Below are 24,351 nucleotides of genomic sequence, written 5' to 3'. Positions count from 1 at the left end.
ATCTGTACTGGGTGTGACTTGCAAACTATTTGCCACATTTCATCCAGATTCATCAAACAGTGCCAAACATACTTTATTTAAGTTCTTTTTGAAGTTACTAAGGTTATTCTTTTTTACTGTCACTCCTTAATATATCTTCACAATTATGAACATACCTAGGGTCAGATTAACATAAGTGACTGCCAAATGTCATGCATGGTTGTGCGCCAATATGTAATTGATGATTACTTTTTGAGCTTGCAGATAGTTAGTCTGTGATACTTGTGTGAACAGTAAGGCATAATCCTCATGGCTTCTGAAAGAGTGGAATGTTGGTTTGTAAATTGATTTCAGTGAGCTGCTGTAACACATCCTTGCATTGCTTTACATGGATATTAAATAATGTGAAGTATTACTGATGTTTCAGGTCATTACCTCAGGAAAGAGAGATAATGGTTGACTATAGCTTGCATCAAGCTTCCTATGCTCCAACACAAAGGGATGAGTACAGGTGAGAGGCTTACAGTAGTTGACTTGCATCCCTTTTTCTGAACCATATCAATAATTGCTGTTATTGATTTTTGCTGATGTGTATAGGTTCTTTGACACCTCTCTCTATCTTTGAGTCATTGTTTCTCTGTACCTTAAGTGGACCACCCGCTGCTTTGATTCTAGGTTCAATTTGCTTTTCTCAACATCTCCTTCCGGGTCCTGTGAAGTTGCCTCTTTAAATTGTGTGAATTCCTTGCAGCTACCAGAAAGAGACAAACTGGGGACTATTCCCAAAAGGATGGTCACTGTGATCATACCTACAGTTCAGTCTCAGTGTTTCATTTAGGCCTTTTGAAGTACTCTTAACATAAACTATAAAATCCCTACATTTTTAGTTATGATTGGAGCAGCGTAGTTTCTGCATTTGAGGAGCTTCATTGAAAGTAACAAAGGTCTAAATGATCTCCTGCTCTGCATGGATGTGAGGCACTGTTTTATAGATATTCTGATCATGCATCATAAAGAGTATGAAGAATCCATTTGTCCATAAAACGAATGACCACATACTGCAGAATCTATCAAAAGGGGATATGTTTTTGAAAAACCAAGGGAAAAATTCTGATAAAATTTGAATACTGCATTTCAACATCTTAAATGGAAATATCAGGGTAAAATTATGAGGACAAAATGTAACTTGATAGACTGATAATTTAAAACAGTGAAAAGAGCCCAATGCATTTAAGAACTTCTGGCAGTCCCTCTAGTCTAGATCATAATTCCTTGTACTGGCAATTTTTGCTTCACCGACTCAGTTCTTATTCCCAGCTCCTGTGAGAAGGATACGAGAGAGCACCTGAGGTGTTAAAATCTCAGGTTTTGTGGAAATATTCGTCTTTTAGACAATATTTCCATTTTCACTCATTATCTTTTACATCTGGCTGTTAAATGATAGAATTTCTTTTGTCAATTTAAGGATTAAAAAAAAAACTTATTATGCCTTCTATAGTTGAGAAATGCTTTCCCTGTGGCAGGCCTGGGTAGTGTGTCTACCTCCGTCTCATTGTGTCAAGGACTGCAATATCTGCCCAAACATTCCCAAGAGCACTCTTAAGCAGGGCATCATACTACGAGGAATGCTTGAAAACATGAAAGCAGAAGAAAAGAGGAGATAGGACCCCTTCAGGTGGAAATTCTCAGAGAAAAGGCAAAGAAAACCCTATTGACGTGACTGCTTCTGACCCCATACAATATTGACAGCAAGAGGTTCTATTGAAGGCATTGTCCCCAACATGTTTGTTGTCAAAGTTAGGGTCAACGCCTTCCCATCATAGGCATTCACGCAGCGAGCACTACTGTTAACGTCGAAGACACAGTTAACATGAAAAGAATTGATGTCGAAAAACAGACTGACATTGACACATCACGGCTGATCTTATCGCCATCATCAATGAGCAACCCTCATTGAGGGGTGTCCCCCTGCGCACCGCTTCAGTGTTACCCACCATTACCAACCAATGGTTGCAAGTGTTTAAAACTGTTAAAACCACATTTTTTACTGGCAGGGGTGATTCCCACTGAATCGCCCTTTTTTCTATGTTTGTGTCCACACTGTGCTTATAATTTTGTTGCACATTACGTAATTATAATATGTTTTTCAACTTTATGTCCATGCATGATTTTTGTTTCATGTTAAATCAACCTCTTTAAGATGGCGCCCACCATTCCACTTACAAACGTAGTCCCTCTTTTATGTTTGTGCACCTCTACTGGCTAACGTTATCAGACACTGCTTGTTTCGCACTGAAATCCACGTTCGAACACACGCGAGGCTCGCGTGCTGTGAACAGCGGTCCAATGTAAGTGTGATTGCGACTTTACCGCTATGATTATGTTTTCAAACCGGAGGCATCTTACTAAATTTTGTAATAAGCACTTTAGAATGATCTTTGCACGCGGCGTCCGCATGCGCTGTACTAACGCTTGTAGATTACCTGACGGCCACCTTTTCTTGAAATACACGACATAAATATCGCATCTTGATCACGAGCACTGCATTATGATAGACCATGATTGTCACATATGTTGTTTAGATTCCGCGTTTTTAGTATCATTATTCTTTACACTGGGTTGATTTTATATAGATATATCGTTTTTTCGGTTCTCTGATACCTTATGGTGCTGGACTACTATAAATGTGCATGACCATTGATATGACCTAGTTAAGTTTGAAGATATGTAATCTTTAATGTTTGTTAGTTTTGTATGATACAGAGACGTGCCCCCATAATTCAGACCGTATATTTTTTTGTTTAGATATTCCCCTGACGAAGGACTATTAAAGTCCGAAATGCATTGGGATTGATCATGGGAATTATACATGGTTGGATACAAGCATAACATGATGTTCATTGGAATGAAGACTGCAATTCCATGAAGAAATACAAGAAACCCATAAATATTTGAATGAACACTATTGGTATTTATTGGATTATTTGTTGGAATACCTACTGGGTAACACTGAAGCGGTGCGCAGGGGGACACCCCTCAATGAGGGTTGCTCATTGATTATTAATTTACGCTGGATTGTCTAGGAAGCGAAGCCCCAGCCTTGCACGCTACAACTTTTTGCACTTGAACAATTTATTTGGTTACATAAGCGGTGCGAGTCCTATACCTCAATTGTATGACTTATCGCCATCATGCCAATGAAGACTTGCTTTGCCATCAAAACATAAACGCTGAACGTCAACATTACATGGAACACCTTCCAGATATCAACTGTCACTGGCGACGGTATCACCTAACATCATAGTCAGAAAAGTCAGACTCGAGGGGCGTGTCCTGGCGCAGGTGAAGATGGCTGCCTGAAGAGAGAGCTCCGCCGGGGCTGAACCCTAAAACCCTTAAAATCTGCTATAAATCATGCAGGAGTGACCCCGAATCAACGGCAGCATTGGCGGAATGACGCCTGACCAGATCGCTGCAAAAATCTGGTCCGTAAAAGGACATCTTGGGACTGTTCCTCAGCACAGAGGCGATATCGTGACCACTAGGAAAGGCCCGCCCGCAGAGCGAAGGTAAAACCTCTGGCCTCCTTCTGTTCACCCTGCACGGCGGCTCACCCGACAGTGAGCGGACCGGCGCTGCCTTCTAGCTTCTCCGCACCCCGCCTCCCTCTGCCTGGACCAGCAGCCCGCCATCGTCTGTGCCGGGGTCCGCCAGGGCCACAGCGGCTGCGGTAGGGGAGCAGGAGCACACGATCTCGGAGTTCCCAGCGGCTGCTCTACACACCGCGGGATTCTGGATGGGGGGGGGGGGGGCGAATCGTGGCTTGCGCCCAATGTAACCAATGGGCAGGAATGGGGCAGCAGACTTCCATTGAGTCTCCAATTACCACCCCCCCTTCCCTTGCGGCCACTCAAACATCGACTCTCCCGAGCCGGGCAGCACTCAAACGAAGCGCCTATACAGACGTGCACAGGAACTGCAGTGGTTGGGGGCGAGAGGCCTTGTTCTTCCCTGTGAGCAGGGGCAGTCAGCCCTTGAAATGCGTACCGGATGCAAGTGAGAGTCACCCTTGGACGTGCATGCACTCCCCACACCGGAGACAAAACAGATTCACAGGGTACACTGGGTTGCTGTGCACGCGTGGAAGGCTAGTATCGGACAGAGCAGAAGGAAGGCCTAACACGTAGTTGGCAAGCGGCGGTGGCAACCGCCATCCGTAAAAGTAATGGTGGTGCCTCCAGGGACCAGCGAGGAGTGCACCACCCCCCACCACACATATACATCCATCACACCCACTGTGAACAACGGCTAAAGGGTGCCACCTCTGATACCATCAGCAATTGAACACCCGGCCTGGACAGATTGAAATATTGGCAGAGAAGACACAACCACACTGTGGGACCGCGTTGGGGTGTTTGAGAGCTGCGGATCTATCCCTCCAGTGAGTGGCCCGACGCGTGCGCCCCTACAATAAAGCCCAAGGGTAGCACAGCGGTGCAAACAAATAAACTCGATAAATCTGCGGTTCCGAAGCAAGCTCCCCCAGACGCAGGAGCCCAGGGTGGGCAGACTGGAGACAACTAGCCATCCTTCACATCAATAATGGTGCCCATTCAGGTGCTGGGAGCCATGCTCGAAACTGTATCCATCTAAATGAACTTGTCAAGGGCCGACATGAATTAAACTGCGGACAGAGTCAAGGTGAATGAAACAAACGTTCTGGAGTTCCAAACCTCCACAAAAAAGCTTGAGGAGCGACTCCAGAAGCTAGTCCACCAACACCGTCAAATGGCCCTGACACTCGAGGATCAGGAGGGGAGTGCCCGCTACAAGAACATAAGAGTGGTTGGGATCCCGGAGGGCTCAGAAGGGCTGAGTGTGGCCCTCTTCCTCGAGGATTTAATCCTCTACTACCTCAAACCGAAATGGCTCTCCACCCTCTTCACAATCGAGAGGACGCACCGGCTACCAATTCCCAGGCCTAAACCCGGGGCAGCCCCCAGGACTATAATCGCAAAAATCCTCAACTATAGGGACCATGATGCAATCCTACAGGCAGACTGGACACAAGGGGACCTACACTACGAAAATGCAACGGTCCGTTTCTACCCTGACTTCACACTTAAGGTCCAACAAGAGCGGCACTCCTTCGATGGGATCAATAAGGCGCTAAGAGAAAGAGGTATTGTTGGACCTGGGGTCTCAAGATCACATAGGGTAGCCTGGCCCAGTGTAAGACAGTCAAACCTAGAGGCAAAAGTGTTAAGCTTGTGTCACACCCTTACAGCAACCTAGCATCCATCCATTCAAAAATGACACTACACCACTTCTTTTTTTTTTTTAGGAAAATAAGAGCTGTTTTATAAAAATAATTCTCCGGTTAATTCATTTTACTAGTCCAGAATTGTTTAAATACGTTTAGCACATCCACCTTTGATTACCTGCATTTTTAAGCATACAACATTACATTTAGTTCCATCACTGGGTGTTCTAGGAAAGAATGAATTCAGTAACTACTTCATGCCTTATAGGTCAGGCAATACTTTTCGTGTCTCAAGCCACCCTTAGCAGGGAAATATCCTCCTTCACTTTTACAGGAACAATTTGACACATTACTACCATCCGGAGTCTATCTATGAATCTCCTTTCTAGTAACAGTAGATTATGTCAGGACACAGCAGAAAGCAGTATAGTTCATTCCAGATGAATTAAGAACAGGCATCAATTTTACATCTAAAACAGGCAGTAGAACTGGACATGTGAGTTGTTCAAACTTTTGGTTTAGCTTTAGAGGAAAGCCAGCATTAGTTCTAGAACTGGTAAATCTCAATATAATGAACCTGTCATTTGAGTTCCCTTGGCTATTGGACAGCGTTTACCCAGGTTCCAAAGACCAGACCGCCCGTTAGGCCCTAAATCGATCTATCTGGGCTTATGTCCCGCACCAGCCCCCGGACCCCTGCTTACTTGTGGTCTTAAGAAATTCGTTTTAGTTCAGTCGTCCCAGGCAGCTGGAAGAAATTGAGCCGCAACTTAGCTTAAAGAAGGAGCATCCACTCCCCCGCACACACGGCCGTCTCACACGCTGGGTCTTGACGACGCAGCCGCCTAGGCTCTGGCCCGACCGAGCATCGAGGCCACCACTTTGCTTCCTTGCAGGCCGCGCTCCTCTGGGCCTGCGCGGTAAATCATAGGCCGCGCTGCCACGCCGCCGACAGGTTCCTCTTCAGTCCTGCGCGTTGACAGGGACGCTTCTCCGCACGCCGCCGACAGGTTCCTCTTCAGTCCTGCGCGTTGACAGGGACGCTTCTCCGTTGTTCCGCCCCTTCTGCTCCGCCGAGCCCTCCTCCTTGTTGGCGCTGCAGTCGGACGCCTCAGCCACCACCTTCAATCCCGACACTGTGAGTCGGCTAATTCCCCCACTTCAGCGGGCCTACACTCCACCTGACCCCGAAAGGAGAGAAGAAGAAGCGACTACGGAGCAGCGCCTCTGCTCACAGGTAGGAGGGGTCAAGCCAGGGCAGGAGTGAGCTCGTGAAGGAGTCAGATGGGAGAAAGGGGATCGGACTCTCACCGTCTCCCCCCAGAGGTTGTCAAGAGTCCTCAATCAGCTCTTCCTCCCGATGGGGTAATCCAACCGATCGATCCGCTTGATGTGAGTCCAGCAGTCTCCGGTGACCATCCGGAGAGAGGGTCAGCCCTTCTCTTTTTACTACAAGGGCTCTCAGTCAGAGTTCGAAAGGAGGAAAGTTCGGGTAGGGTCAGATCTATAGCCTGAAGGGGGGAATGACAGAATTAAGGGAGCAACGCTCCAGAGAAGTCAACCCTCACAATGTTCTAAGCCCCCTCCTCAGTCACCACAGCCTGCACTCCCACCAACTCCCTGCTGCCCAAAATGGCCTCCCAGGTTCCGTCCTTTTATATCCTAGGTCCAGTTCACTGGAATGGGCCAGAAGGTTCTAGATTCCTTCAAATGTAATCCTATGGCTCAGGTCCCTGAGGTGAGCAGTTATGGCAGTTACTGGCCACCATTTTGTGTAGCCAAACCTGCCCTAGAAAAGGAGGGATTTCAAGGCCTGTGAGGAGCCATAGGGTCAAGGAGTACCTAACCCATCAGGACAATACCTAAAAATTCCAATGGACATCAAAATGAAAAGATTGAGGGGCAAAAAGGAGACAAAAATAAATAAATGACAGGAGGGACCACCCAAAGGGCTGACAGGTCTAACACGCGTCCCCCCCAGCTGAAAGTGGGGAGAGCTACCCAACCCCTTGGGAGTCCTCATCACTAAGGCGGAAATACCTAGAGAGACCGTCTGCATTGGCGTGGTCCACTCCAGGCCAATGTTCCACCCGGAAGTCCATTCCCTGTAGGGAAATGGACCATCTTAACAACTTGGGATTTTCTCCCTTCATTTGCATCAGCCAACGAAGGGGTCGGTGGTGGGTCTGAACCAGGAAGTGCGAGCCAAAAAGGTATGGCCGCAACTTCTTCAGAGCCCATACCACCGCAAAGGCCTCCCGCTCTATTGCACTCCACTTCTGTTCCCGGGGAAGCAGTCTCCTGGACAGGAAGACAACAGGCTGATCCAGACCCTCTTCATTGAGTTGCGATAACACTGCCCCAATGCCATGCTCTGATGCGTCCGTCTGTACAATGAACTCCCTGGAGAAATCCGGGGCCCTCAGGACCGGTGCTGCACACATTGCTTGTTTCAGCTTCTCAAAGGCTTGCTGACAAGCCTCCGTCCAGACTACCCGTCCAGGTTGTTTCTTAGATGTGAGCTCAGTGAGGGGCGCTACAATAGTGCCGTACCCCTTCACAAAGCGACGGTAGTAACCTGTGAGGCCCAGGAAAGCTCGGACCTCAGTTTGGGTCTTGGGGTGCTCCCAGGCCATAATTGCCTCAATCTTTGCCTGAAGGGGCTGCACCGCTCCCCTGCCCACCAAGTGGCCTAGGTACACAACCGACCACTGCCCTATCTGACATTTACTGGCCTTGATTGTCAGGCCAGCCTGTTTCAGGGCCTGGAGAACAGCTTGTAAGTGACACAAATGGTCCTCCCAACTGCTGCTGAAGACGGCAATGTCATCCAGGTAAGCAGCAGAGAAAGTCTCCATTCCAGAGAGGACCTGGTTCACCACCCGCTGAAAAGTGGCAGGGGCGTTCTTGAGCCCAAAGAGCATTACACAGAACTGGTAGTGGCCCTCAGGCGTGGAGAAGGCTGACCTTTCCTTGGCTCCATCTGTAAGGGAGATCTGCCAGTACCCTGAAGTAAGGTCAAAGGTACTTAGATATTGGGTAGCTCCCAGCCGGTCAATAAGTTCATCCGCCCTAGGGATCGGATGTGCATCAGTCTTAGTCACTGAGTTCAGTCCCCGTAATCCACACAGAACCTCAGTTCTGGCGTGGTGCCCGGTGGGGCAGCTTTTGGTACCAAAACCACCGGACTGGACCAGGGGCTACTGGAAGGTTCAATGACTCCTAGCTCCAGCATCTTGGTAACTTCACTGTGAATGCTGGCCTTCACCTTGTCTGACAGCCGGTAGGTCTTAGACTTCACTGGTGGGCTGTCTCCTGTGTCCACATCATGGCTACACAGGTGGGTCCTTCCCGGGAGAACAACGAGGAGTACTGCTCCAATACCTGGCGGCAGTCCTCTCGCTGCTCAGGAGTTAGGGATGGGGAGAGAATCACTCCCTCCACCGACCCATCCTTTTCCTGAGACGAAAAAAGATCAGGGAGAGGCTCGCTTTCCGCTTCCTCTGCACCATCAGTCAACATCATCAGGATGACCTCGGGCCTCTCATGGTGGGGTTTGAAGCGATTGGCATGCAGCACCCGTAGGGGCTGTCGAGGGGTCTTAAGATCCACCAGGTAGGTGGCCTTACCCTTCTTCTCCAACACCTCAAAGGGGCCTGTCCAGCGATCCTGGAGGGCACTTAGCTCCCCAGGTTCCATCACCCACAATTCCTGGCCAGGCTCCAACTCCACTGGGTGAGCGTTGTGGTCATACCACTCTTTCATCACTGCTTGGCTGGCTTCCAAGTTGTCAGAAGCTTGCTTCCACAACTTAGCCCTTTGGCTCCGGAAAGCCAGCATGTAGCTCACCACATCCTGGGGAAGCTTCCTGGGAGACTTTTCCCATCCATCTTTCACCAGGCTGAGAGGTCCACGCACAGGGTGCCCATACAGAAGCTCGAAGGGGCTGAAGCCCACTCTCTTCTGTGGCACTACCCTGTAGGAAAACAGCAAACCGGGTAGGAGGACGTCCCATTTCCTCCGCAGGCTCTCAGTCAGACTTCGTATCATGCCTTTCAAGGTTTTGTTGAACCTCTCCACCAGACCATTGGTCTGGGGGTGATAAGGAGTGGTGAACCGGTAGGTAACTCCACACTCCTTCCACATAGCCCGCATATACGCTGACATGAAGTTGGTCCCCCTGTCGGACACAACCTCCTTGGGGGAAACCCACTCGGGTAAAGATCCCCATCAGGGCCCTAGCCACTACAGGTGCAGTAACAGTCCTCAGAGGAATTGCCTCTGGGTACCGCGTGGCGTGATCCACCAGAACCAGGATAAACCTGTGACCAGCTGTAGTTGGTGGATCCAATGGCCCCACAATGTCGATGCCCACCCTTTCAAAGGGGGTGCTAACGACAGGAAGTGGTTCCAGGGGAGCTTTCAGCTTTACCCCTGTCTTCCCACTGGCTTGACAGGATACACACGTCCGGCAGTATGTGTCGGATGTCACTTTCATCTGAGGCCAGTAAAAGTGGGGGACAAGCCGGGCAAAGGTCTTGTCCTGTCCTAAGTGTCCTGCTAAGGGAATTTCATGAGCCAGTTCCAAAAGAAAGGCTCGGTGAAGTTGAGGGACTACCAAGGCCCGTGAGGAACCGGGCAAAGGTACCTTAGGTTCACTGTAGAGGAGTCCGTCCTCCCAGTAAATATGGTAGTTCCCAGCAACGTTCCCTGCTGCCTGGGCTTCGGCCTGTCGCCTCAGTCCCTCAAGGGTAGGGCACTCCTTCTGGCCCTTACAAAACTCCTCCCTGGTAGGCCCTCCTTCCACATGCCACTCAGCAGGGATAGGTAAGTCCTCCAGGGAGACTACTCCCCCCCCCCCCCCCCCCACGGACTCCTGGTCCACCACCGCAGGTGGCCGATCTGTCTCATGGGGCGTGGAAGCCGAAGCAGGCTTCTCCTGTCCTCGGTTCTTTCCCTTTTTGGCAGCGGGCTGGGCCATTGTTCCAGGCTCCAGCCCAGGCGAACTCCCTCTCCGGGTAGTCGCGGACCTTGTGCTTGCACAGGCCCATTCAGGTGTACCCAGCATCTCAGAATGAGTCCGGTATTCCACCTCCTTCCAAGCATTGTGCTCCATGTCATTCCCCAAAAGACAATCGACTGGCACGGCAGGGCTTACGGCAACTCGAAGTGAACCTGCAACCCCTTCCCACTCAAATGGAACCTCGGCCACAGGGTAGTGGCCCAATCTGCCATCAGCCATCGCGGCGGGGTGGAGTACATGTGGAATCACCTGCTCTGGAGACACCAGTTGACTCCTTACCATAGTCATACTGGCTCCTGTGTCTCTCAGAGCCTCACCTCTTTGGCCATTGATGGTGACCCACTGCCCATACTTTACAGTATTTGAGGGCACCTGGATCTTAGGAACCATCTCCCGATCTCCCAGGGACACTAAGGTGACACCCGCCCACTCACCCCCCTTATCTAAGGGCAACTCCTCCCCGAGCACTACACTAGCTACTCCCGGGGCTTTTCCTCCAGTGGGAGGGGGTGGTCTCTTTGGGCACTTGACATCTCCCTTATAATGTCCAACACCACCACACTCGAAGCAGTGGACAACCCTTGGCTGCTGACTTAGGCCAGGATGAGGGTTTCTGGGCGGGTTAGCCTTAGGAGTGAATCCTAATCCCTTTCCCTGGAAACTATTTTGGGGGCCTTTTGAGAACTCCCGCTATTTATCTCCCCCCTCCTTCTTCTGGGAGGCACCCTGTCCGGCCCTTTGGGAATCCCCTCCAGTCCCCTTCGAGGACACCCGGGTACTTGCCCAGATGTCCGCCTCCTCTGCAAGCTTCTGGGGGTTGATCAGCTTGCTGTCCACCAGGTGTTGACGCAGCTCGGGAAAACATTTCTCGAGTAGGTGCTCCTTGAGAATAAGGTCGTACAACCCCTCATAGTCTCCTACCTCGCTGCCTTGCACCCAGCCCTCTAATGCCTTCTTTGCGTAGTCCAAGAAATCCACCCAATTCTGTGTGCCTAATTTGTGACTACCCCTGAACTTCTGCCGATACTTCTCTGGGGTCAGTCCAAACTTTCTTATTAGCGCCACTTTCATGGTGGGGTAGTGGGTCTGCTCTCCCTGCTCTAGGGCCAAGAGGGTATCCCTTCCTGCAGGAGGCATGTATTTGTACAAGCCACCCCCCCAGTGTTTTTCCAGTATCCCATGGGCTCTTAAGGAGACCTCATAGGCGGCCAGCCACTTGGCGATGCCATCCCCTGTGCTGTAGCTGGCGACTACGTCCTTGGGTAGATAAGGTCTGGGTTCCCTGCTCAAATCCTTGGATTCGCTGCCACCGTTTGGAGAATTGGAAGAACCTACTTGCAGGGCCTTGAGATCTAACTCTCTGAGTTTCAACTCGGGAGCCATCCTCTGCTCCTCCCTCTTCTTTTCCAACCTGGCTAACTCCCACTTTAGCTGTCTTTTTTCCCTCCTGTCCGCTAGTTCAGCTTCGGTTAAGCTTCTTCCAGAGACACTGCTGCCCTCCCTCGAAAGTATCCTAGGACCCGGTAGTAGGTTCCCCACTTCAGGTTGGAACAATCCATCTACCCCGATGACAGTGTCCCGGTCTGTCTCCTCTTCCTCCTCCTTCTCCTCTGGGTGCGCTGCCACCCACGCCCTCAAGCTGGTCTGAAGTTCCCCCTTCTTAGCACCACGCTTAAAGAACACTCCCATATTTTGACAAAACTCTCGGAGTTGAGCCACAGTATAGGTCTCTAACTCTTCCAGAGCAAATTCCATTTGCCAATGAGAGTTCGGGACAGCCACTTGAAAGGAATTGGTTTAGAGGGTAATTAGAAGCTACCTCCACCCACCACCAGGAGTAAATTTGGAAAAACAAAAATATAATTAGGGAGTCCGCCAGGAGAAAACTCCAGGTGTAGGTCTATGGAGTACACTAAGTTACTATAGAGTGGACGCAAGCACAGTTCTTATCCCACCGTTGGACACCAATTATGTTGGACCTGGGGTCTCCAGATCACATAGGGTAGCCTGGTCCAGTGTAAGACACTCAAACCTAGAGGCAAAAGTGTTAAGCTTGTGTCACACCCTTACAGCAACCTAGCATCCATCCATTCAAAAACGACACTACACCACTTCTTCTTTTTTTTTTTTTAGGAAAATAAGAGCTGTTTTATAAAAATAATTTTCCGGTTAATTCATTTTACTAGTCCAGAATTGTTTAAATACGTTTAGCACATCCACGTTTGATTACCTGCATTTTTAAGCATACGACATTACATTTAGTTCCATCACTGGGTGTTCTAGGAAAGAATGAATTCAGTAACTACTTAATGCCTTATAGGTCAGGCAATACTTTTCGTGTCTCAAACCACCCTTAGCAGGGAAATATCCTACTTCACTTTTACAGGAACAATTTGACACATTACTACCATCCGGAGTCTATCTATGAATCTCCTTTCTAGTAACAGTAGATTATGTCAGGACACAGCAGAAAGCAGTATAGTTCATTCCAGATGAATTAAGAACAGGCATCAATTTTACATCTAAAACAGGCAGTAGAACTGGACATGTGAGTTGTTAAAAATTTTGGTTTAGCTTTAGAGGAAAGCCAGCATTAGTTCTAGAACTGGTAAATCTCAAAATAATGAACCTGTCATTTGAGTTCCCTTGGCTACTCGACAGCGTTTACCCAGGTTCCAAAGACCAGACCGCCCGTTAGGCCCTAAATCGATCTCTCTGGGCTTATGTCCCGCACCCCTGCTTACTTGTGGTCTTAAGCAATTCGTTTTAGTTCAGTCGTCCCAGGCAGCTGGAAGAAATTGAGCCGCACCTCAGCTTAAAGAAGGAGCATCCACTCCCCCGCACACACGGCCGTCTCACAAGCTGGGCCTGCGCGGGTTAGGGAACGCTCTTGACAACGCAGCCGCCTAGGCTCTGGCCCGACCGAGCATCGAGGCCACCACTTTGCTTCCTTGCAGGCCGCGCTCCTCTGGACCTGCGCGGGAAATCAGCGGCCGCGCTGCCACACCGTCGACAGGTTCCTCTTCAGTCCTGCGCGTTGACAGGGACGCTTCTCCGCACGCCGCCGACAGGTTCCTCTTCAGTCCTGCGCGTTGACAGGGACGCTTCTCCGTTGTTCCGCCCCTTCTGCTCCACCGAGCCCTCCTCCTCGTTGGCGCTGCAGTCGGACGCCTCAGCCACCGCCTTCAATCCCGACACTGTGAGTCGGCTAATTCCCCCACTTCAGCGGGCCCACACTCCACCTGCCCCCGAAAGGAGAGAAGAAGAAGCGACCACGGAGCAGCGCCTCTGCTCACAGGTAGGAGGGGTCAAGCCAGGGCAGGAGTGAGCTCGTGAAGGAGTCAGAGGGGAGAAAGGGGATCGGACTCTCACCGTCTCCCCCCAGAGGTTGTCAAGAGTCCTCAATCAGCTCTTCCTCCCGATGGGGTAATCCAACCGATCGATCCGCTTGATGTGAGTCCAGCAGTCTCCCGTGACCATCCGGAGAGAGGGTCAGCCCTTCTCTTTTTACTACAAGGGCTCTCAGTCAGAGTTCGAAAGGAGGAAAGTTCGGGTAGGGTCAGATCTATAGCCTGAAGGGGGGGGAATGACAGAATTAAGGGAGCAACCCTCCAGAGAAGTCAACCCTCACAATGTTCTAAGCCCCCTCCTCAGTCACCATAGCCTGCACTCCCACCAACTCCCTGCTGCACAAAATGGCCTCCCAGGTTCCGTCCTTTTATATCCTAGGTCCAGTTCACTGGAATGGGCCAGAAGGTTCTAGATTCCTTCCAATGTAATCCTATGGCTCAGGTCCCTGAGGTGAGCAGTTATGGCAGTTACTGGCCACCATTTTGTGTAGCCAAACCTGCCCTAGAAAAGGAGGGATTTCAAGGCCTGTGAGGAGCCATAGGGTCAAGGAGTACCTAACCCCTCAGGACAACACCTAAAAATTCCAATGGACATCAAAATGAAAAGATTGAGGGGCAAAAAGGAGACACAAATAAATAAATGACAGGAGGGACCACCCAAAGGGCTGACAGGTCTAACAGGTATCAAATACATGATGATGTTCCCTGCAAAGCTCAAAATCATTGCAGACAGAAAATCATTGTTCTTCACGACTCCAACAGAGGTGCAAGACTGGTTAAATAAGGTGACCACGCAGAGATCAGCAGCGACCGCAGGAGACAACTGGAGACAACCCACGCCCATTCCCCGGGCTCGGCGGATGGCAGATCAGACAGACAGGCGAAGTCAGCGATCCTGGAGACCGAGATCCAGCAGCCCGGGGACACTAGCGGCCAACAGAGACTGAACGAACCTGAGTTTTGTGGTGTTGGACTCGTGGATCTGCCTCAGCAAAGTGTAATGTATAAAACTTTACTATGAGAAGGCGGTGGCGGTATGGGGGTATGTCATGAGATGCTGGCCCTGCAAGACTTAAGGGTCCTCAAACTGACACTTTCCTTGGAGGGTGGCGGAAGGCCCCCGGCGTCCGGAGTCGGAACTTGCCCATACTGTTGATTTGTTCCTGGGACGAAAGGCAATCTGCTAGTTGGGGATGTGGGTAGTTTTAAACCTACGTAGCAGGGAGGGGGGTTGCTGTCGGGGGGGGGGGTTTCTATCTTTCTGCAAACGGTTCTCATGGAAGTTGAGGGGGGAAATGGGGGGTGAATATTGGTCATGCACAAAGAGAATTTTTCTAACTTGGCAGTGTTACATGTTTCAAAGATTTGGCGGAAATATTGTTTGTCAAAATGAGTACGCAGTGGGATAAGAGTCTAAAGCTCCTAAGCTGGAACGTGAATGGGTTGGTGGGCAAGGTAAAACAAAGCTTTGTTCTCCAACACATAAAACGCCACTCCCCAGATGTCGCCGTGCTCCAAGAGACACACCTAATTGGTAACAACTGTAAGGCACTAAACAGATGGGGATACACTTTGGTGGCACATGCCGGCTTCACATCCGGCTCACGAGGGATGGGCATCCTACTTAAACGTACCTTCCCGCTCAGCATCAAGCACACCTGGGTCTCCAAACCCAATCATACAAGGATCTTGGGGCGTTCATACTCTCCCTTCCTGAGGGGCGACTCGTACTGGGTGGGGACTTCAACGCAGTCGTATCAGGCTTGCTCGACCGACATCCACCACGAGACATCAGCGCAGGGCACAACTGGCTCTCAAACTTCCTCGAGGCCTTCGGCCTCATGGACCTCTGCAGAATGCGCCATCCTGGTCTCCAACAATACACATTCTTATCTGGATCGCACAGCACCTTCTCTAGAATAGATTATATCCTTAAGCCTACATAACTAAACGCGATCAGGCAAGACATCAGACACTTGGCATGGGGCATTTCTGATCTTTTCCCTTTGTGGGTCCATCCAACAATAGGGGGAAAAAAGGGTAGGCTGTGTAGCACCCATTAACCTGTGGTAATTGCATTTCTCGCATTTTACATCATGGTACATTGCTATCCACTCAGTAATTAGATGAATATCCTACCACTAGTAAGGTCTTAAGGTAAGTGTTTGCAATATAGAACTGGGGTGCAAAACTGGGGGAACGTTCATGGAATTCTGAGTACGAATGTCAGATGGGGTACCAGGGCGATATGTGTCTCGCTAGTCTGTACCCCTGTGTGCTACTAGGGGTGAGGGGGAATATGTGGTCGGTCCTGCTCCGATATCTGGCCTTCGAGTGAGGTGTAGTGCGTGATGCTATCTGAGATCTGTTACGTGTATTTGTGGTCTGAGCTTGTGATTGTGGGTCCATCGGTGTGTGAAAGTCGCCATCTGGGTCATCATGGAGAAGTGGCTGTTTGAATTGGTGCAGTAATAGGGCCCACTCCATAGAAATGGGTGGTTTACGTATCCCTTTCACCTCTTCCTCCCTTAATGTTTCTTCCTCTGCTGTTGCCCATTTGTGTACTGCTCCCACCCATTCCGCAATCGGAGGGTCTGTGGGGGATCGCAAGTGCATGGCTATACTCCATTTAGCTAACAAAACGGCCAGTGAGATAAATCTGATGGGCACTTTGTGCTGCTTCTGAAGAATACTTCATGGTGTTATGCTTGAGAAAGAATAAAACATTTCAATTTTTAGCACAGCTTCCAGTTGCGCTCTATGTTAAAAGACTGTGTCTCTTTAGTGTGTAATAACTGTATGTAGGATTGTTCTATTTCTTGGTGAAAGACCGTAACTGCTGCTCTCCATTAAGGTGTTGTGGTCTGGAAATCGCATATTTTACTTCACGTTCAGGGGCCTCCAGAGCTGGCTGTCTTACTCCTGAGAGGAATTACCATTTGAATGTATTTGCCCTATACTGCATCTGGAGAGCATGCTAAGGATAGGTAGCTCGCCACATAGGATGAATAGATGTGGAAAGTCATAAATAGTAATTTAACAATATCAAAACGAGTAACCAATTGCTTCCTTTCTTCTGCCACATAATGTTGTACTTGGCTTTTATTGATTTTTAGGCTTAGAATGACATAAGGATTTGGAATAAGGCCATGTATAAGGTTGGGGTGGAATCCCCATGGTGCATAGATTCATGTAATACTCAGAGAAAGGCCTCAGTTTCTCGACCTGCCATATGTAGACTCTTTACTCTTCAGCATTTCTGTAAGTGTAAGTTACTAATTTTCGGTCAGTTTTCTCGGCCATGTATAAGGTTGGGGTTGAATCGCCATGATGCCTAGATTCATGTAATACTAAGAGAAAGACCGAAGTTTCTCAACCTGCCATATGTAGACTTAACTCTTCAGCATTTCTGTAAGTGTAAGTTACTAATTTTCTGTCAGTTTTCTCGGCCATGTATAAGGTTGGGGTGGAATCGCCATAGTGCCTAGATTCATGTAATACTAACAGAAAGACCGAAGTTTCTCAACCTGCCATATGTAGACTTTACTCGTCAGCACTTCTGTAAGTGTAAGTTACTAATTTTCTGTCCGTTTTCTCATGTTGTTTTTACACTTCAGTCCTTCAACTGGTAGTTATTAAAAACAAAAAAAATGGACCCAGAGATAGCACTTCTTTTGAATCCTTCCGTGCACCTTACTAGATAGGAAAAGTACCTGAAGCGCTGAGTTGGCAGCGCCAGTGCTGTGCCCTGCAGTGAGTGTTTTCTGCAGCAGGTGCATTGACTCGCTGAGCCATGTTACAGGCTTTGGAACCAGTCCCCGGCAGCGTTCATATGTATGTATGTATATATATATATATATATATATATATATATATATATATATATATATATATATATATATATATATATATATATATATATATATATATATATATATATTCACTGAAAAAACCATAGGTTATAGACCATATATAGTTAGGAATTAGCATTTAAAAAACCTTATTTTACTCACACAAAACCATTGAAATTCCATATATAGTTAGTTGTACTAACTATATATCGCGCACCCGCAATCCACTGCTGATGATGTCACATATTACATCATTCATGACATGGTCAGTGACATCACTGATGACATCACTGATGACATCTCAAATGGCATCACTGATGACATCACTGATGACAACATCCAGTGACTGTATGTTTCTGTAAAGTTAAAATATGTCTTATATATTGAAGAATGAGTGGATGTATAAGTGTCTGGATGATGTATTTAGTAGGTGCATGACTGACTGTATAAGTGAGTGATTAAATGTGTCTCACTGAGTGCATGGGTTAGTGACTAAACTGTTTTAAATTGTGCACCATTGTGTCTGTTGTTTTGTAATCTGATGCATGTGTTGATCATTAGCTATATGACTAACTATATGGGTTATTGATTAGTTGGCCAAGTATTTGTATGGGAGACTGAGTGTGTGTGTGGGTGTCTGGGAGGTGTATGACTCTGTGCATAGATGTGTGAGCAGTTGATTCACTAGATGTATGGGTTCAAAAGTGCATGTGGAAACAGCTGTATGGGCGGTTTACTGTGTGCATGAGTGTATTGGTGAGTGAATGGATATCTCAGTGCTACATGTCAAAGTAAGTACATATGTAAAACACAGTACATGTGGTAGTTGACATATATAAATAACTGTGCATAAGAGCCAGTGAATGTGTGAGTGGCTGTATGGATTATTGTGAACTTGTATCAGGGATTGTATAACAGAGTAAATATGTGTTATTATATGTTTCAATAAGTAAGGTGTGTTTAACTATATAGTTGAGGAAATGGAGGTGTGATTGATTCTTTGCAAGACTGATTAGGTGTGTGAGTAACTCCATGGATGAGTGACAGTCTGTGAGTGTCTGTTTACACTGAGTGTATCTAAGGTTATATTAGAGTCTGAAGAGATTCATCGTATCATCACATGAATGATGTCATGAGTAATGTCATTTGAGATGTCATCAGTGATGTCATCAGTGATGTCACTGACCATGTCATGAATGATGTAATATGTGACATCATCAGCAGTGGATTGCGGGTGCGCGATATATAGTTAGTACAACTAACTATATATGGAATTTCAATGGTTTTGTGTGAGTAAAATAAGGTTTTTTAAATGCTAATTCCTAACTATATATGGTCTATAACCTATGGTTTTTTCAGTGAATTTTCAAGGTTTTGTAAATGCTAATTCCTAACTATATATGGTCTATAACCTATGGTTTTTTCAGTGAATTTCATAGGTTTTTTAATAGCAAATCTTTATAAAAATAATACATTTTAAATCGAATTTTATATTTTATAATTTTTTTATTTTTTTTTTATATTATTTTTGGTGCGCTCCCGGGGCGCGGACAGGTGAACGCACGGGTAAGCGCAATCTTGCGGCGCGCCCCGGGGCGCGTACTGATGCGCGTCCCGGAAGCGCTATTGCCGCGAACGAAAACAACATCGTGACGTATCGCGTAGCCGCCACGCCTTGCGTCATAAGACACGTATCGCGTAGCCGCGAGATGCGTCTTATGACGCACCGCGTAAGCGCACCCGGAAGCGCATACGATCGCGCAACGTAAGCGCCCCGATGCGCTTACGATACACGCCCGGGACGCGCCCCGGGGCGCGTAGCGTAAGCGCGTCAAACCATGTGACTTTAAAATAACACTTTTCATTGGTTCAGAACTTTTTTTTTCCCAAATTGTGTGAAACCCACCCATTTCTCTCACTATTGCTTTGTACTTGGAGAGAGCAAGAGCTGTTCTGTCTACTCTATCTCCTACTTTTCTGATCTCCAGCAATGGCTGCAAGAGAGTCATCCAGCAGTGATTCAGATGGATTTTTAGATGAGGACCCTCCTCAGCAAAAGAAAAAAACCCATTTCATCTGGAAATTTTACGACATCCCTGAAGGACAGAAAAAAGTCAACGCTCCCAAAGTAACCTGCAAAATATGTGGGAGTAGTTTATCCAGAGGCAATCCTCTGAAAAAATATAGTTTTGGGAATGCTAATTTGATCAGGCATGTGAAAAGAAGACACCCTAACAACTTTGCCAGGGAGAGTGTCAGAGAGCTGGCACGGAATGTACCCACAGATGGCGGCAGCACCTCCACTGGTGGAGCAACACCTTCGGGACCACCCCGTGGAAGAATGGTCCCTAACATTCAGCCGGTGTTTGCAGGCATCAAATTTTTGTGCACGGAGTGTGACGAACTGCTCTGCTACGGGGAGCAGAGTGTTGAACTCATTGCCCTAAAGAAACAGCAACACCGCTGCTCTTCCAGTCCCTAAATTTTCAATTTTTTTTGCTCCTGTTGAGCAGTTTTGGAATCCTTGTTTTTGGTTTTCCCTTGATAAAAATCCCCAAAAAATATAAAATTGTTTTAAAAAGTCTAAAAAAAATATAAAACAACAAAAACAAAAAAAAATATATAAAACAACAAAATCAAAAAAAAAGTTCTTTTCAGAACTACCTCCAATTTATAAAAAGAAGCTTGTTTTTTTTTTTTTAAAGTCTGTCATTTTTAATCTCCATGGTACGCTCCCCCGTACGCTCCCCGGTGCGCGTACCGGGCGCTCACCCCCGTGAAAATCGAAATTTTTTAAAAAAAAAATTTCACCCGCGGGAGCCTTTTATGGCCCCCACATCAAAAGTAGGGGGTCAGGGGGGTGTACCCTGCCCCCTTTTGCTAATTTCCCCCCTTTGATTCTTGCCACCTCTTGTGTCTCAATCCTACCGAGACACAAGATGGCGGCCGCTGCGGACTGTTTCGAATGTTTACAGACACCCGAGAACCAATCAGCTTGCCGTGCGCAAGTCGCGTGGCGCGCCTGGAGCGCTCCCCGGTACGCGTACCGGGCGCGGCTCTAGATATATATCTTTTTTTAAACCTAATTTACTCAAAATTTACAGGACCACATATCTTGAGACCTAGCAAAGGCACATCGGGCAAACAAATCTACAATTTTGCCAAGTTTCGTGGAAATCCATTCAGCCGTTCGAGTTAAAAGTGAGGCCAACCGCCCTATGGAAAATTGCATGGCAAAAACACGTTTTGGGACCCCCCTTTTTTCTCGGCCCCCCTTGACGACCCCCCCCCCCAAATTTTCAGGGGCTGCTCAGAAGCAAAATGTTCCATTTTCCTGAAAATTTCAGCCAATTCCGTCCACAAACGCCAAAGTTATTAGACATAGAATTTTCAAAAATCCCATAGAGAAAAAATCCTAACTATATATACCTACTGGCGACCGCCAGTAGGTAATATGTGTGTGTATACATGTGTGTATACATGTATGTATACATGTGTGTATATATATGTGTGTGTATATATATGTTTATATATATATATGTTTATATATATATATGTGTATATATATTTATGTGTATATATATATATATATTTATGTATATATATATATATGTAAGTATATGTATATGTATATGTATGTATATATATATGTATGTATATGTATGTATATATGTGTATATATATGTATATGTGTATATTTATATATATATATATATATATATATATGTGTGTATATATGTACTGTGCGGCAATAAAGAATCTTTGCATGGTCCCCTGTTGTGTCCCTTCGTCCTCTTGTGACTATGAGGAGCATTTTTTGGACATTTTGCATGCCAACCCTGGGCGTGCTGGAGGGACCCGCTTTGTTTTGTGGCCACAGTCTCAAGGGTACTGGCTGTACTTCGTGCAGCCTTCTAGTGGTAACCAAGGTATTGGTAACTGTGGCCCCCGCTACCAGGAACTGTGGATTGTTCGCTGCGAGTAGCAGTCGGTGACTTCACGAAGGAGCGAGCTCATTGCAGTGAGCACCCGACGCCACTACATCCTGGAGTTATTGCGGTGGGCATCGATGGGGGCCAGAGCAGAGATCGTGAGCTGCAGAGACACTGTGTACAATTATTTTTCCTGCACCACACACGCCATGTCAACAAAACGCCAGCCCTCACTGTGAGTATAAAGAAGGCTTAAGAGACGCTTACCCGATGGCCGAGATGGTGCCTTCTGGGAGTCGTGGTCCTCCAATGAGACTGTGAGATAGCGCTCAGAAAAACCAATGACCTTCGCTGGGCTTCCACCAATGGGAGCGAGATGGTTAGTTTGAAAGGCGGCGGTAACAGGACACAGCTTACAGGCATTTGAAAAAGACATTACGTCGAAACGCGTCATGCCCACTGTGCGGCAATAAAGAATCTTTGCATGGTCCCCTGTTGTGTCCCTTCGTCTTCTTGTGACTATGAGGAGCATTTTTTGGATATGTGTATATATATCTGTATATATGTATGTGTATATATGTATGTATATATGTGTGTATATATATATATATATATACACACACATATATACATACATATATACGTATACATGTATGTGTATATATATGTGTATATATATATGTATGTGTATATATATATGTATGTGTATATATATATGTATGTGTATATATATATATGTATATGTATATACATATATGTGTATATGTATATACATATATGTGTATATGTATGTGTATATGTATGTGTATATGTATGTATATGTATGTATATGTATTTATATATTTATGTGTGTATGTATGTGTATATGTGTATATATATGTGTATATATATGTGTATATATACATGTGTGTATATGTGTGTATATGTATATATATGTCGCTGCTCCGTTTCCGCTCACAAGGACAATATCCAATGCCCAGACGGTAAAAAAGCACTCACGAGGGACAGTTTGGGTTAATTTATTCGAACACCAAACAAACACTGCTTAACAGACGCGTTTCGGTAATAGACCTTCATCCATGTTTACCGAAGCGCCATCTTGGTCCAGGTTAAAAACACACGGTTAATTGAAAGCAACAAAGGACACATGAGAATCAGGTCCTAGCATGAGCGCCATCTTTGAGTATCCAAATAATCACTCAATTGATGGCTCAATCGAAATTATGCCCATGGATGGGCATATCTATTTACAATATATATGGAAAATAGACAATTTACAAAACACCAACATGGTATAAGACAAAATAAAGCCCAGGATGGGCATGCTCATTATCATGCTTCTTCACCTGTGTCTAACTGTGACCAATAAGATAACAAAGTACCAAAGGGAAAGGGAAGAAAAAGAAAAAGAAGAAAAGAAAGAGAACTCCGAAGGGAGAAAGGTACAAGAGGTTAGGGAAGAGTAATTCTATTTACATATAATACATTATTATACAATCCAGGCATCAATTACAGTATGTACATAAACTTATGGCCAAGGAAGAAACCCTTAGTTATAAACTCAGCCGACCATAAGCCTCCACCAAACTCCTCTAGAGCATACCAACAATACATGCTAATCCCACAAATGTATAGCCAGTTCTTCGCTGCTATTCAGACCCAGAGGGTGCTTTGTCTGCATGTCAACAATATATCTCGACTCCAGCCTGCGAAGTCTAAGCAGCCTATCTCCCCCTCTAGGGTTACTTGGAACATGGTCCAGGCCAAAGTAACTCAATAAATCCCTGTTACGTTGATGAACCTTGTCAAAATGACGCGCAACCGGGTAAGCCTCATCGCCCTTAGCAATGGCCCTCATGTATTCCAGTATTCTCATTTTCATGGGATTGATGGTGCTCCCTACATAGCGCAGCCCACATGTGCAGGTTAAACAATAGACGCTGTAGGGGGTTGTGCATGTAAGGAAACTTCTGATCTTTCTGCGTACTCCTACGTTGGGAATTTCATAGCTCAAGACTCTTTTACAAATTTTGCAAGCTTTGCATTTTCCACAAGGGAAAAAGCCTTGCATGGGACCAAACGCTGATTTAGATTTTTTTAGCAAAATGACTCTGTACTAGGTCATTTTTTAAGGATCTCGCCTTTCTAAAGGTTATCAATGGATTAGATGGTAAATCTTGATTTAGAACCTCATCGGTCTGAAGTATATGCCAGCTCCTTTTCAGAATCTTTTTGAGGTGCATGGCATTCTTCGAGTATGTTGTAATCAGGCGGAATTTACCTCCTTGTTTGGTATCCTGCTCTTCTTTTTGTTTAGTCTTGAGGAGATTTAACCTTTTTAGTTTGTTGGCCCTTTCAAAAGCAATGTTAAGTATTTCTTCACTGTAACCACGGTTTCTGAAGCGTTGCATGCTCTCCCTAGCGGCACTTTGGAATTCGCTCTCGTCTGAACAATTTCGTTTAATTCTAAGAAGTTCCCCATAGGGGATACTTCTGATCAGATTAGGGGGGGTGACAGCTGGTGGCTTCTAACAAAGAATTACCCGCCGTAGGTTTACGATACAGACGGGTATTCATTTCTCCTGCATCTATGTAGATGTTGATATCTAGATAATTCACAGATGTAGTGCTAACTTCACCCGAGAATTCCAGATTGATGTCATTCTTGTTCAGGACTTTGATATAATCCTGGGCCTTGTTGGGGGGCCCGTTCCATATGATCAAAAGATCATCAATGAAGCGGTACCACCCCACAACGCGATCTGTCCATTCTTTGTTAGGTTCACCCCAGGCCACCTGCTCCTCCCACCAGCCGACGAATAAATTTGCGTAGCTGGGGGCGAAGCAGGTTCCCATTGCTATTCCGGCCAGTTGTCTATACAGCTGTTTCTCAAAAAGGAAAATGTTATTAGACAAGCAAAAATTCACGAATTCCAACACCATAGCACTATGT

At 46.7% G+C, this 24,351-nt stretch overlaps 1 protein-coding gene across 7 annotated transcripts in view; it reads left to right on the top strand.

Annotated features, from left to right (window-relative positions):
- CSPP1 (centrosome and spindle pole associated protein 1) overlaps positions 1–24,351 on the top strand; it is a 1,229,219-nt gene that overhangs the window by 348,358 nt on the left and 856,510 nt on the right. For 4 of the 7 annotated variants that reach the window (XM_078687197.1, XM_078687195.1, XM_078687194.1 and 1 more), the window contains exon 8: positions 407–490. The exons of the other annotated variants lie outside the window; for them this stretch is intronic. In XM_078687197.1, coding sequence (XP_078543323.1) covers positions 407–490 — 84 coding nt within the window. The remainder of the gene's footprint in view (positions 1–406; positions 491–24,351) is intronic. 7 annotated transcript variants of the gene reach the window in all.

The sequence above is a fragment of the Lissotriton helveticus genome, chromosome 4_1 (assembly GCF_964261635.1).
Source record: "Lissotriton helveticus chromosome 4_1, aLisHel1.1, whole genome shotgun sequence".
In the NCBI taxonomy this organism is placed as follows: domain Eukaryota; kingdom Metazoa; phylum Chordata; class Amphibia; order Caudata; family Salamandridae; genus Lissotriton; species Lissotriton helveticus.
The sequence above is the reverse complement of the archived record's forward strand: the minus strand, read 5'-3'. Positions and strand labels throughout refer to the sequence as shown.